This window comes from Scardinius erythrophthalmus (assembly GCF_964197995.2).
Source record: "Scardinius erythrophthalmus genome assembly, chromosome: 16".
NCBI classification, from domain to species: Eukaryota; Metazoa; Chordata; class Actinopteri; order Cypriniformes; family Leuciscidae; genus Scardinius; species Scardinius erythrophthalmus.
Window position 1 is genome coordinate 25,742,725 of NC_138236.1, and position 13,997 is coordinate 25,756,721.

A 13,997-nucleotide genomic window follows, 5' to 3' on the forward strand; every position below is an offset into this window, starting at 1 on the left:
TGACAATACTAAATGTTCAGTTTTCTGATAATATAATTCACATATTAAAGTGTGGCAATAAATTAAATGTAACAATTATATTAATACTATATAAATACCAACAGAGTTGCTTGATGCAAGTAAATTGTGGTCTAATTATTTTATGGTTTCTATGCTGTTTATATGGCAGAATATATGATCATGTAGTATAGGCTATAGGCTTATTTATAAAAAAATAAAAATAAAATGTTAGTAAATGGACTTAAACTTCCAAAAACAGTAGACTAGTGGTCTGGGTTCAAACAAAACATTCAGACACGCAAAGTGCAGCGTTCACGTAACTGGAAAGAAAGTGAGGCTTCGTTTTTCGTTGATCACTTGTTTCTCTGAAAACAATACTCGCTCAGGCACGGAGCTTCATGAGAAATTGCTGCGTACTCAATACGCGCTTTGAAGCAGCATAAGATCGCAGCATAAGATCGTTGTTTGGTTAAGGAGGAAGTGTAAAGGCAGCTGCTGTTTCGTTTGCGGTGCTCTGTGACTGATGGCTGTCTAACTCTGTGTGGCGTGCAATGCGCTGATGACGTGTGATGTCTGCGCGAAAGTATGGAAATACGTTGACAGGCAGGTCTTTAATCGTTTATTTTACGGCAAAGAAAAGAAGGTTAGCCAATTAGAAAATGATTTCTGCTGAAGCTGGTTACGCTAGTTAAGCTAGTTAAAAGACTGGTAGGAACACCAGCACTTCCAAAACACAAACATATGCTGTTGACTAGCAATACTGAACATTTTAACAGGAATTTGTTTAGTATACTCACGTTTCGTCATAGAGAATACCGCTCATGTAAAGATGTGGCTGTTCTTTCACCACTCTTCAGGAAGGCAATTCCACCCATCCTGCACATCTTTATTTTAATCTCTCTCTCACTCTCTCGTTCAATCGCTTTCTCTCTAACACTCTATATCCTCCTGAGGCCTATTAATGATTCAGGTGCATTGTGTTTTTTTCTTTTTTCACACATTGGCCTGGAAACTATCGGATGTTCATTCTGACTGCACAGCTCTCCATCGCAGGCTCTCTTTAGCTTAGACGCCAAAGGAACTATCAGGGGAACATATGGCCGTCATTGAAAATCAGCGCTCCAAAACAACAACAGGATTTTGTTACTATGGAAAAAGCGGTCATTAAACACAGTACTTGTTTTGATACTTCAACACAGATCCAAATCCCAGTCAACATCCGGTTTGGTTGCTTGGTTATGGAGGTATGACAGTAAAATAACAGTTTAAGCCATTTTAGAAAACACTAAGTCTTTAAAAAACAAAGACAACATGTGTAATGTCTGTAGATTATGAGGTTGGGAAAGGTAAACGCGCTGGCTGCTTTCTGCAAGCCTTCAGATCCCTCAGTGTGAAGGTGAGTTTGCACAGAAGGAGACCCTCTGGCATCAAAGTGGTGCCTGGAGTTTAGCCAAGACTTAGCATGGAACAATCCCTCTCTCCCTCCCTTCTGTATGAGTCACAGCGTGCGTGTACTGTACGGCAAAACTTTAGCATGCACATTCGGTGACATACTCAGCCTAATTTACTGGAAACAGAAGAGTCATATTACTCTTTGGCCTCATTGTACTGCCTTTTCGTTTAGGCAGAGAGACTGAGACAGAGAAAAACTGTTTTTCTTTCATAGAAATGTGCATAATCACACAATCTACTGTATACAACAAACACATACACTTACAATTCCCATCACATATAGAAAGTAGATGGAAACTTGCTTCACATATCCAAAACTTACACTTCAGTTTTGCATGCCACTGCAAGCTTCATTGTTACTATTGTTCACAGTAAGGGGAATTCCAATCCCCTAATCATAAGTATTAAACTGCATAACCTGTCCCACACTTTTGTGTTATGAACATAAATTATAACTAAAATCGTGCAGCTTTTTGAGGAGTGACATGTTATAACTTTTCTAGCATACACTGTAAAAACATCATGTTAAATTAACTGGAAATTGGTGCCTGTATATTTTACAGCTTATAGCCGTATTAGGTAATGTTATTTTCAAGTCTACTTGAACTAGTCAAATCTGATTTTTACAATAAAGTGTACTAATAACCACCATAATAAAGGTAGTCAAATAAAATACCACAGATGTTCATGTTGCCTGTCCATAAAACAATAGTTGTATAGACAGAGCACATAGTCATACACCAAACAAAACACCATCAGGGTGACACAGACACTAAAATAATGCAAAAAACAAACACGAGACACCCTAATGTAGCCTACATTATTGATAACAAACATGAGAAGAAACAAAATTATTTATATAAATTATAATCATAATGTGATGTGATGTCACACAGGGACCTTTTACTGTTTTTCACCATAAATTATTCATAGTTTTTACTTGCAAAACCCATACATTTGACAGTATTTTATAGTAAAATTACCTACACTCTGGTGTTGAATAAATTTTAAATAACATTTTATGCCATAAAGGTTCTATATAAGGATAAATGTCTTAAATGATTAAATAATACCTATTAAATAATTTCATGTTTAATAGGTTATTTACTATATATTATTTCTTATAATAAAATGTTTATGAGCTGCTTAATTCATAAAATGTAATTAAAATGAAACATTTATTAAAGCTACATTAATTATTTAAATCTCTATCCATAAATTGATCCCATGATGGGAACCTAACCTTTTCTTAAGAGTGTAGAATGCAATGTTAAACCATTTACAGTTTTTCCTTGTAGGCCTATATGTATTATAGTTAACCAACTACCTGTTTTTTTACTGTGGTATTTTATTTTTTCTGTTAAAATTACAAACAAGTTTTTCATTTCACCAAGTAGCCTACAACATGTTCCTGGATCTTATCTTTGTTGATCCTGGATCAACATTCCAATCTTCCAATCAGATTTGAGGGACAAGTTTACAGTTTACGTCAAGTTTAGGCTTAAAACCAGGGTTAGGTGCTTCTACATTGTTATTCACATTCAGTATCATTTCCCTCTCTTATGAGAAGGGTTAGGATTAGGGGAAGGGTCGGGATAGGGTTTGGACTACATTTCCAGGTCCAACTAAATATGTTGATTGTACTATATGTAACTTAAAGTACGAGAGGCTGTGCTGTATCGTGAATAAGTCACGACAGAAGGGCGTTGTTAGGCACAGCGTGAAGCGGAGTACTAGGCTAGCCTCACGATACAGCACTAGCCTCGAGTACCTTATTGCTTTTATAAAACGGTTACCTAGGGTGACCAGATGAGATTGGCTGAAATTCGGGACGGGGGGGGGGGGGGGGGGGGGGGGGGGGGTTGAGAGAGTGTTGCTTGGGGTAGTCCTACTATTAGACTACATAGCCTATAATAAGATGAATTTTCAAACCTGAACCAAACATATTTTTATTCAAAGATCAACAGTCTGTCATTAATATTTAGTCTGCCACAAAAAAACAATATTAAAATCATGAACTCAAATTTCATTGTGACCAAAAAAAAAAAAAAAAAAAGACTGTTGTAACAGTGCGTAAATCAGACATTTCAGGCTATAAGTCTAACGCTAATAAGCCTTATGCCAAAATTATTATTATGACGAAATTGTCGGTCATTAAATAAGAAAACTAAATAATTGTGTAGATGATTTGCTTTGTGAAACCCAACATCAGACATTAGGCCGAAGTTTTTTTTTGCACACAGTGCCGCGACCGATCAATCACTCCTTTACTGGCTGCCTGCACATTCACTGTCCTCGCGGCTGCGGCAACTCGCGCTCGCTTATCAATGCATTTTAATTCGCGCCTACGGTATCTTTGTTGAACTTCAAAAAAAGAAAAAGAAAAAGATGGTGCAGCCAATAAGCAGCCGGCGGGGGCTGGTTGCAGGACGACTCAACCTCCACGGACAGTTTTTAATGTTTTATCAGACAATATAAGAATTTGCTTTAGTATAATTTTCGGGACAATTAGGGCCGGATTCGGGATTTCGGGACAACAGCTTAGATTTCGGGACTGTCCCGAATTTTTCGGGACGTCTGGTCACCCTACGGTTACCACACAATACAAATATTAATAAAGCCAAAAAAATATGTATCAATGCAACTTTCATGAAGTAAAATCACTAAAAGCCTTCCTTCCGCTGGAGAAAATAGTCCCACCCTGACCGTGAACAACAACAGAAGTTATTATTTCGCCATTAGATGGCGACAAAGACTGTCTTAATGAGTGAGTCTGACAGTAGACAAGACCTTTATAATGAAAGTTCTGAAACTTGTGAACACGGAGAAGCAAGACCCAACTGACAAACGACTGTCAACCCCCCTAAAAGGACCAGCTATCGCTGCGGGCAATCAAACGAATTTTTTATCACGAATATTGTACTGACCTGAAGGAAAATGCTACATCTACTGTAAATGCAGGTAACTTACACTCGCTTACTCGAACTCTTACTACTCTAAAAGCTTCAATGAACAATATCAATGAGAACGTGTTAATGTTGCTGTTAATGTTAATGTCAATGTTAATGTTACTAAGAGTGGTTGCTAGGGGTGTTGTTGTGTACATAGAACCTTGTGTGAAGCGGTCATAGCAGTGTTTTATCGTGAATAAAACACAGCTATTGACCAATCAGAATCAAGGATTGGAACTAGCCGTTTTATAAATATATAGATGTAATCAATATTCAAATGTATATTAGCCTGTTATGCCGTAACGACACCATTCTCACAGTAAAAAGCTGGTTTCTCGATTGACAAGCAATCAAAAGTAACGTTAGATGTGTATAGCCTTACGTTTGCATGTTTTTTTCTGCATATTGAATGCAACTTGTAAATTGCAAATATTTATTTACAGTATAATTGTTGTATTAGAGCTTGAGATTGTGTGTTCTTGTGTTGCTACCAGCCATCAGGATGTTTTCTTTCAGATGTTTATTTTAGTTCCAGTGTCATTAGTCACATGGCATTAAGATTCAGCTGACGGATAACAGATATGGATAGCTCTCTGTGGTATAATAGACCTCCTTGAGTTGACCTATTCCTGCTTTAGATCATAGTTAAACATGGTTGTATTACAATCACTCTCCACCAGATGCCAGCACATAGTCTCTGCTTAAAGTTCAGTTTTTTCACTAGACAGGAAGAAACAGAAAAGAAAGATGTAAACATGGTTTTGCCATAGGGATGGTTGGTGTTTAGTTGAAACAGAAACACTACAGGAAACATTTGATGGACAGTTGACAAGTCTTATACATGAAGTATTCGGACAGATACATGGAAGAGATGATGATGAACAGATAGACTGAAGACTAGACAAGATGGAAGGGAATGTAGGTTAACCTGAGAGAGGGAACATCTAAATTATAGAGGAGGGATGGGAGCTCCTTGTGCATTCCAAGTTAGTGACACAGAGTCCAATTTAAAAGAGGTTTCAAAAAGACTACTTTTAAATATGTCCTCACGATTAGGTCAAATAATGAGTCAAACTTCATCTGTAGGGTACATGTGCTAGTTGGGTCCTGAATTCATCTAAATCCTGTTTCAAACACAAGATTTTACCTTTAGATTAATCCATGAATGGGGATTTGCTTTGCGTGCATGTTCTTAAGTATGTTTGCATGAGTGTGATAAACGACATATACCTCATGCTAATCACAGCTGTCTAAATCTAGCACACACCTCGTGCTTCAGAAGGTATGCTATCCACAGCTGTGTGCTTGTGTGCGAGAATCACTAAGCCCACCGCTAAAGATATAAATCAGTGCCCTTTAGTTGCCTATGTATCAAACCAGCCTCCTCCTTTGCTCAATTTCAAAGTAAGTAGAATTGAATGAGCACTGTCGGAGAGAGCCTGTTAAAGGACAAACAAAATAACAAATGTGTATTGATACAGAGAACCTTTTCCATTTGCTTTTGAGCATGCACATATGCATGAGAAAGAAAATTGAGGTTATAAAGTTCAGAGTCCTACATTATTACCTGCAAAAGTGTGTGTACATGCGAGAGAGATGACAGGTGGACCTAATTATCTCAGTCTCATTATCCAACCACATTTGTGTGAAGACCCAAGAACAACAGAGTTCACAGAAAGATCATTCACAGGGCAGCAACACTGAGGTAATGACCACCCCGTTGTGTATTCCACATCCTAGCCTAATTAAGGGACATTCAGTTTGTTATAAAATTGCTTGTCATATTCAAGAGCTTGGAATACTTAACCATGCAGTTTGTTCTCAGTCTTGGGCTTATGAATGTCTTGAACTTGAACTGCATGCAAGAGTATCATCCTGGCTCTATTTTTCAGTTTTGACTGAATAATAAATGTAAATGGGATTATTAAAATTGGCATGAAATGAAAATTCACTCCAACCTATTTTGTGCATGTTAGGTTGCATGATCTAATTGTGAATTATTCATCCATGTATATTCTTCATTTGTTTAGCTCAATAACTATTCCTGTGAAACAACAGACCTCTCTCTGGTTACGTATGCCGGACTTCATTTAGTCCACAGTAAACCCTGCCTATAAATCAGCTGCAAGCTCGTATTAAGATGTGCCTCCATCCAATCAACAACCGATGAATTGAAACTACCTTACTTTTTTTTTTCTGATGTTTCACTTGGATGTATTTCGTAATATGGAAGAAATGATCTGTCACTACTTCTGTTACATCGCAACTTTAAAGGTTGACTGTAATATAGATTATCAAAAAAGGATCATTTGAATTACATTTTTTGTCAATTACTTTTCTTGTTGGTGCCAGTCTATGAAGACGAGGCCGTGTGAGGTACAATATGATGAGGCTATATATAATGTGAGTACACCAATTTTGAACCTGGGTTATAGCCGTCATTTCACCATCTAGATTTACTATATACCCGATATAGTCCGGCTATGTATGAGTAACCCACTTTAAGCCAAAATAACCTTGAATTTGATTACATGTAATTTTTGCCTAAATAACTTGCTATTTCATCATGTAAGCAAAGTCAACAGTGATAACAAGGTCTGTTCTGTCATGTTCTATGTGTAGCCTGTGCGTCTGTTCTTGAGCTATGGTTAGACCTCTACAAAATTTTTCACTGACGGCCCAAATATTGCCTTGCTTTAGCCTAGACGTCAGGGCTTTTAAATGCAAAATTGCTTGCCAAAAAAGTCACCAGTCACCACACACTAGCTATAGGTGGAGAAAAGCGAGAGGGTGATAGAGCCAATTCAGCGGATGGGGAGGCCATGATTGATAAGGGCCAGTGGATTTTGCCTACTCTTTACGAGAAGTACAATTGGATTTTTTTAATGACCATCGAGAGTCAGGACCTCATTTTAACGTCTCATTCAGAGGATGGTGCTTGTTACGGTATAATGGCCCCATCACTATACTGGGGCATTAGGGCATTAGGGCCACTATACTGGGGCACACTGACCACCGGGTGAGCACCCCCTGCTGGCCTTACTAACACCTCTTCCAGCAGCAACCTGGTTTTCCCAGGGACTGACCAGGCTCAACCCTGCTTAGCTTCAGTGGGCAACCATTCTTGTGCTACAGGGTGATTTGGCTTGGTGATTTTGACAAAGTGTGGGTCTCCCGCTCTCTGCCCTGAGGTATTTCCTTTTCCTGTACTCTGACAGAGAACAGAAATTAATAAAAGCACACTGAGAGATTGTGTGTTAGGCAGTTGACATTTTGTATGTTTGTACTGTATGAGGGGCATTAGGAAATTTGGAAAGAACACTAGCAGATGGCAAAATGGTAGGGAAAAATTAAAGAGGGAATGTGTGTTTGTCTAGAGAGAGAGTGAAAAGAAGCATACTGGATTTCAAATCCATTTCACCTGCTGTATGTCTATCACCATGATTCTTTAATGCTGATACATTATTCTATGATACATATATTCTAAGCATATATGCAAAGCACACACTTTTGTCATACTGTGGACGTTTCATGGACTATGATGTTACACTGAGCTATTCTCTACCCCCAACCTAATGCTTGCAGAAACCCTCATACATTATGGGGACCGTGGCTAGATCCCACAATGTAGGGGATTTGTTTATTGTCCTTGTAGGTTGAGGCCTTCAAGGTCAGTGTGTACTCTCCTAGACCTGTGTGGTGAAGGTCGTAAATCTCTGTTTGAACATTTCCATTTTATGAGTGTCATTCACAGTATCAAGCGAACATGCACTACATAACACATGTGAAACACACATGTTTGTTGTTCTGTCAAGGTATGGACTCCCCATTGACTTGGTTATCTATTTTAATTTTTCACTTTACAATATTACAATTTTAATATTTATTGATTACATTTATCATTATCTAGTTATTATTGTTTTATAATATTTATTAATTAACATTTACTTAGATTAACAATGTGTTCATAGTTCATTGCTAACGTTAACGATTTGAAGCTACTGTACATTTTCCCTAGATTTTCATTAAGAAATTATTTTACATTTGAGATATTTGTTTAGATATGTTTATAAATTTGTTTTCTTATTTTTTAAGGGGGCATTTGGTCCTCACAATGTAGGTAACATCTGACACACACAGAGAGAGAGAGAGAGAGAGAGAGAGAGAGAGAGAGAGAGAGAGAGAGAGAGAGAGAGAGAGAGAGAGAGGGGTTGAAGAGATCCTTTCGCAGTCTAGCAATTAACATATATTATTGCCTACAGATCAAATAGAAAATTCTAATTAATTCGATCAGGACAAATTCATTGTCTCATACAATAGGGCATGCCGATTTACAAAGCCATACTGCATCACATTAGAACACACACACACACACACACACACACACACACACACACACACACACACACACACACACACACACACACACACACACACACACACACACACACAGTGAGAGATGATAATCTATAAATAGCCAGGGCACAGTAAGACTCCAGGATTGGGTAGATTACAGCTGGACTGCTGCGTCTAGCCGTCTTTTTGTGTACATACAGAATTAACCATCCCCCTCCATCTCTTTCTCTTTCACCCTCTCTCTCTAAATACTAATTTACTCATCTCATCGTTAAACAGTTCTGTTTGAAATCCTCAATCCCTCCATCTCTCCCTGGCTGAACTCAAGGAAAAACGGATTGACCCTCCCTCTTTTATACCCTGTCTGCATCACTGAGCTTAAGACAAATACATATAGAAACAGCCCAGTGCATGTATTATACATGAGTAAAAGAGAGAGGCAAAGATAAAGATATCACCTCATGGTAATTAAACGAATATGCAGGTCAGGATGGAAAGAAGGTTAGGAAAAGGCACAGTGAAAGAAAGAGAGAGTGGGCGGCAGTGATCTCCAGATAACAAAGCCACTCCTCCTGTGTGTGTTTTTGCCACCAAGACAGAGGGAGGGACCAGAATGAACAGAATGACAGGAGAGAGAGAGAGCTTTCAAGTTTTGAGAGCCTCACAGGAATATCCTGTGGCGAGATCCCATGATTTTCCAGTATTGCGGTAATGAGTGTTTGTGCAAGTTTGGTTCAGTGGTCAGGGCAGTGAAAGAGAGAGAGAGAGAGATAGAGAGAGAGAGACATCTGTACTGCATTGTGAGAGCTCTAGTAATATAGGCCGTGACAATACAAGCCACGCAGGAGTGCACAGTTGCGGCAATGGAAACCTGTGCGACACGCATATAGTACACATACAAAAAAACTATACTTTCTTCACATTTCCAGTTCTCTGTGAGGTTATATTAAAGCCCCCTGTGGTGAAAATCAAGTTTTTAACATGTCTATGTGGTGTTTTTAATATGCTTTGACAAACCATGTGTAAATTTATAAGTCAACTCCATTGCTGAGTATTTTCTCCTTAAAACTGCAGTGAGCCAAAGGCAGTCTCAAAAACGCTGTTGGAAACAATATTTCGCTGGAAATCGCGCGTTTCCGACGTCACAAACTACCTCGTAACCAATCACGTCGACGTGCGATCGTCAAGGAGTGGATCTCTGAGCTGGTGTGAGTGAGTGGAGGCGGGGCTAATTTACATATTCTTTCTACTTCAATGTTTAATTCAATGATTCTTTGAAATTCTTTGTGAAATTTAATAGCATTTTCTTTTCAGTGTTCAAATACACCTAAATCAAATATTTACACTTTTTTCAAACCTAATTAATTTCATAAAAATGATTATGATACCCATAATCTGTGATTATAACTACATCAGTGTCATAATAAGTGATAAAATTGTTCATTTTGGACACATTGACTTGCATGCGAACAGGTAAAACTGCACAGAGAGAGAGAGAGGGGGAGCGAAAGAGGGAGAGGGAGAGGGAGAGAGAGAGAGAGAGGGGGAGGGAGGGAGCAGCATGAGTGGAGAGAATCAGCAGTCAGAAAAGAGAAAGGAGAGAGAGGAGGAGAGAATGTATGGTGAAAGGCTAGCACTTCCTTGCTTGTATCCAGGGCCTTTGTGAATAAACCATGGGATGTATCGGCTCCCGAACCCTCAGTAAGACCCTCTTCTTTTCTTCTACTTTCTGACAGGGTGCACGTGAATGGGGGTACTAAGTGTGAGGGGTAATTATCGTGCCGGGAAGGGGGTTTGCTGGTGTGTGGCTGGCGATTTTCGCTCCACGTTTGAGATGTGTGAAACGAATTTGGCTGGTGGAGGGTAACGTTAAACATCCGAGCTGTCACATTGTGCGTTCGCTGGCGTGTGGCGGCATGCATGTGTGGTTTTGTGTGTGTGTGTGTGTGTGTGTGTGTGTGTGGATTCCAACCCTCATCTCTTGATTTATGCTACTGCAAGGTCTCTGTGTGTGGGAGGCAGAGATGATGGAGCGATGAAATGCAGTGATAGAGCTTGTTTACGGCGATTAAAGAGAGTGAAAATTTCTATTGTTGGAGATGCTCTCATAGTATCGTGTTGCACATTGAAATCAGATTGAAAGTGAGAGGGAGAGATGGGAAACATGCTGAATTTCATTGCAGTGAGAGGGAGATGGAGAGAGGGATGGAGGGAGGGGTGATACATGCAGGAGAACTGAGAGAAATGTGTGAGGGAGAAGAGGGAATCAGGTTAGGACCATCCTGAATCCGAAACACACTTGACGAGATCAGTCCTAGCTGGACCGGTGGTACATTTAAAGGGATAGTTTACAAAGAAATAAAAATTCTGTCATCATTTATTAACCCTTATGTCGTTCCATAACGTAAAAGAAGGTATTTTGAGAATTATCTTAAATACTTGTCCATTGTCCATTCAATGGAAGTCTATGTAACCAAAACTGTTTGGCTTCAAAATATCTTCTTTTGTGTTCTGCAGAAGTAAGAAAGTCATACAGGTTTTGAACAACGTGATGGTGAGTAAATGATGACGGAATTTAATGTTTTTGTGTGAACTAAGCCTTTAAATACACTTTAAATCACATTAAGGCATTCCTGAGGAGAATGGGTGGTAAATGTAGGCTTGATATTAATAGAATCAATTATTTTCCACTTAGTATTTTCTACAGCCTGCAATAAATATGCTTTTAAACCAGATCACAGCATTGATTTGGTGCTTTTCCTTAAATGGTTTGTGGCATCAGATTCTATATTCTATTGTTCTGATAGAAAGTGTTTCAACAGCAACCATTCGTTTATTTCTATTTTTTTTTTTTTGCAGTCCAAAAATTATAATCTAATATATGCTTATGACCTCAGCTTTAATGCTTTTTATTTACTAAGTTTTTACTAATACTTTTACCCGGACTTATTGATGAGAGTAAGCAATATAGACTGCTTAATCCTTCCTAAATTTGTCTAAAGTAACATTAGAGAATATTAAAATATTATTATAAATATAAATAATAATTGTATTTAATGATTGTTTATTTTATTTATTAATTGATTATTATTTGTTATATAATTTATTTGATTAATTATTAAAAAAAATCGGTTTCTATTAATATGGGGATATGTATAAGCAAGAGGATACTCACAACTTTGTTTATGAATAAACTGAATATTAATATTACATATGATATTTAATTTGATATTTTAGAATATTTTATCATTAATAATATTATATTTTATTAATTGATCATGATTAAAGATATCCATATAATATGATTTAAATGTAACATATTTCTTATTATGTTTTGATGAAGGGATACTTTAGCCTCATTAGTGGAGCTGTAGTTGGGAAACACTGCTTTAGACACTTTATGACACAGTTATAGTTTCAGATGCACTGTATCATGGGAAGTGGTGCAGAACAAACTGACTTTGTCCCAGAACATGCACACGTTCAACATCAGCACTACAGTACATTAAATCTCAGATGCAGAAACTGTGTCAAACTTCTCTTGCTGGGCCACCTGCCTCACATCCACACTGAGAGAAGGAAAGAGGGAGCGAGAGGGAGTCAGTGGGAGGAACGGAAGAGAGGAGGGAGGGTTTGATAAATAGTGTTTATAACACAGCGCAGCACTAAAATGGAGGTCAACACGCTGTGCGGGAACGGTACAGATTCTGTTTTGAGGTACATAATCAAGAGCCGGAATCAATTCAGTCAAACTATTCATGACATACTGTGAACCTCATCTGAATATATGGTTTCGTACCATTACATAAAAGTGCTTTTATGATCCACAAGCATAAATGGGTCTACCGTTGCAAGAGAGTCTTTTCCATTAAATTTGACTAAAAATCATACATAATCTAACAACACATCTGTTATCATAATTGCTTTTAAAATAAATGAATAAAAAAATGTAATACAAACACAGTTATGTCACAATGCTTTGGCGAGCATTCACATAAACAGTCAGTTGTGTCTTAAAGGGCACCTATAATGCCCCTTTTTACAAGATGCTAAATAAGTCTCTGATGTCCCCTGAGTGTGCATGTGAAGTTTTAGCTCAAAATACCCCACAGATCATTTTTATAGCATGTTAAAATTGCCACTTTTTGAGGATGAGCAAAAAACACAGCGTTTTTGTGTGTGTGTCCCTTTAAAGCAGCACTCAGTAGCTTCGGGATTTCTTCGCTAGACTTCCTGACGCGGCGGCCGGCGGCTCGCCGGCTCAAAGTTGCAAGTGCGTATTTTCCGCTCACGGGCACCAGGGGGGTGCGAAACGACCACCATTCAACCCGAAATAAGTAATATAACCATTCCAATGACTCCGAAGCTGTTCAGTTAAGGTAAAAAAAGTTACTTAGTTCTCCTTTAAATGCAAATGAGTTGCTGCTCCCTGCCCCCTTTAAAGAAGAGGGAGGGGCTTCAAGAGCTCATGCTACAAGCAAACAGGATAATCTCATGCACTGAAATGTCAGCGGTGTTCAGTTCGAACCAGAGTTGGACAATAATGCCTACAGAGCCAGAGAATTATGCTGCATGGCTATAGAATAGGTATAGTTTAGTTTAATTATGGTAATAACTTATGTTGTCACCTTGCTTTTATCCACTACAAGCCTGTTGTCCGTAAATGCATGTCATTCCGTCCGAATGATGGCCAAAACTTTACTAATGAGTTTTATGAAGTATGATCACACAAAAGATGAAGCATCCGTTTTTCACTCCAGAAAATCAAGGTTAAGAGCTGAATAATACAGTACAAGAAGTGTGCATTAAAGTCTTATCCATAAACTCTCTTTCTCCCTGTAATTATCATCAACATACACAGCGAATTACACAAAAACACTCGTTACAACTAACAGTAAAATATCTACCTTATGCCTTTTCAGCGGGTGCTTAATAAACTGGTAATCTTTGTATCCGTAAAACAACTCAGATGAACTGTAATAAAGTATGAAATATATATATATATATATATATATTTAATTCACACGGTGAAGTGTTTTATTTTAAATGAGATTTTACAGTTGTATTTGTGCTAAATACCTAAAACACCTAAAACATTTTGTGGTTTTAAAGTAGACTGAAGTAAATGTGTGCAGGTCAGTTAAAGGTGAAGTATGTAATTTTAAAATGTTAAAATACTTAATCTTGTCCCAGCGTAATATGCTGAGACAACTTTACATTAACTAGCCTAACACAGCA

The 13,997-nt window shown here is 38.0% G+C and overlaps 1 protein-coding gene across 4 annotated transcripts in view; it reads left to right on the forward strand.

The window, feature by feature from the left end:
- The first annotated feature begins 6,072 nt into the window (after positions 1 to 6,072).
- fam131bb (family with sequence similarity 131 member Bb) overlaps positions 6,073 to 13,997 on the forward strand; it is a 51,364-nt gene continuing 43,439 nt past the window's right edge. Inside the window, exon 1 of one of the 4 annotated variants that reach the window (XM_081388576.1) lies at positions 6,073 to 6,108. Coding sequence is in view for 1 of the 4 variants with exons in the window: in XM_081388578.1 (XP_081244704.1) it covers positions 10,433 to 10,460 (28 nt within the window). In the remaining 3 variants the exon portion in view is untranslated. Of the gene's footprint in view, positions 6,109 to 10,364; positions 10,461 to 13,997 lie in introns of those variants that run through there. The other 3 variants (XM_081388577.1, XM_081388579.1, XM_081388578.1) reach the window with 3 other exon arrangements.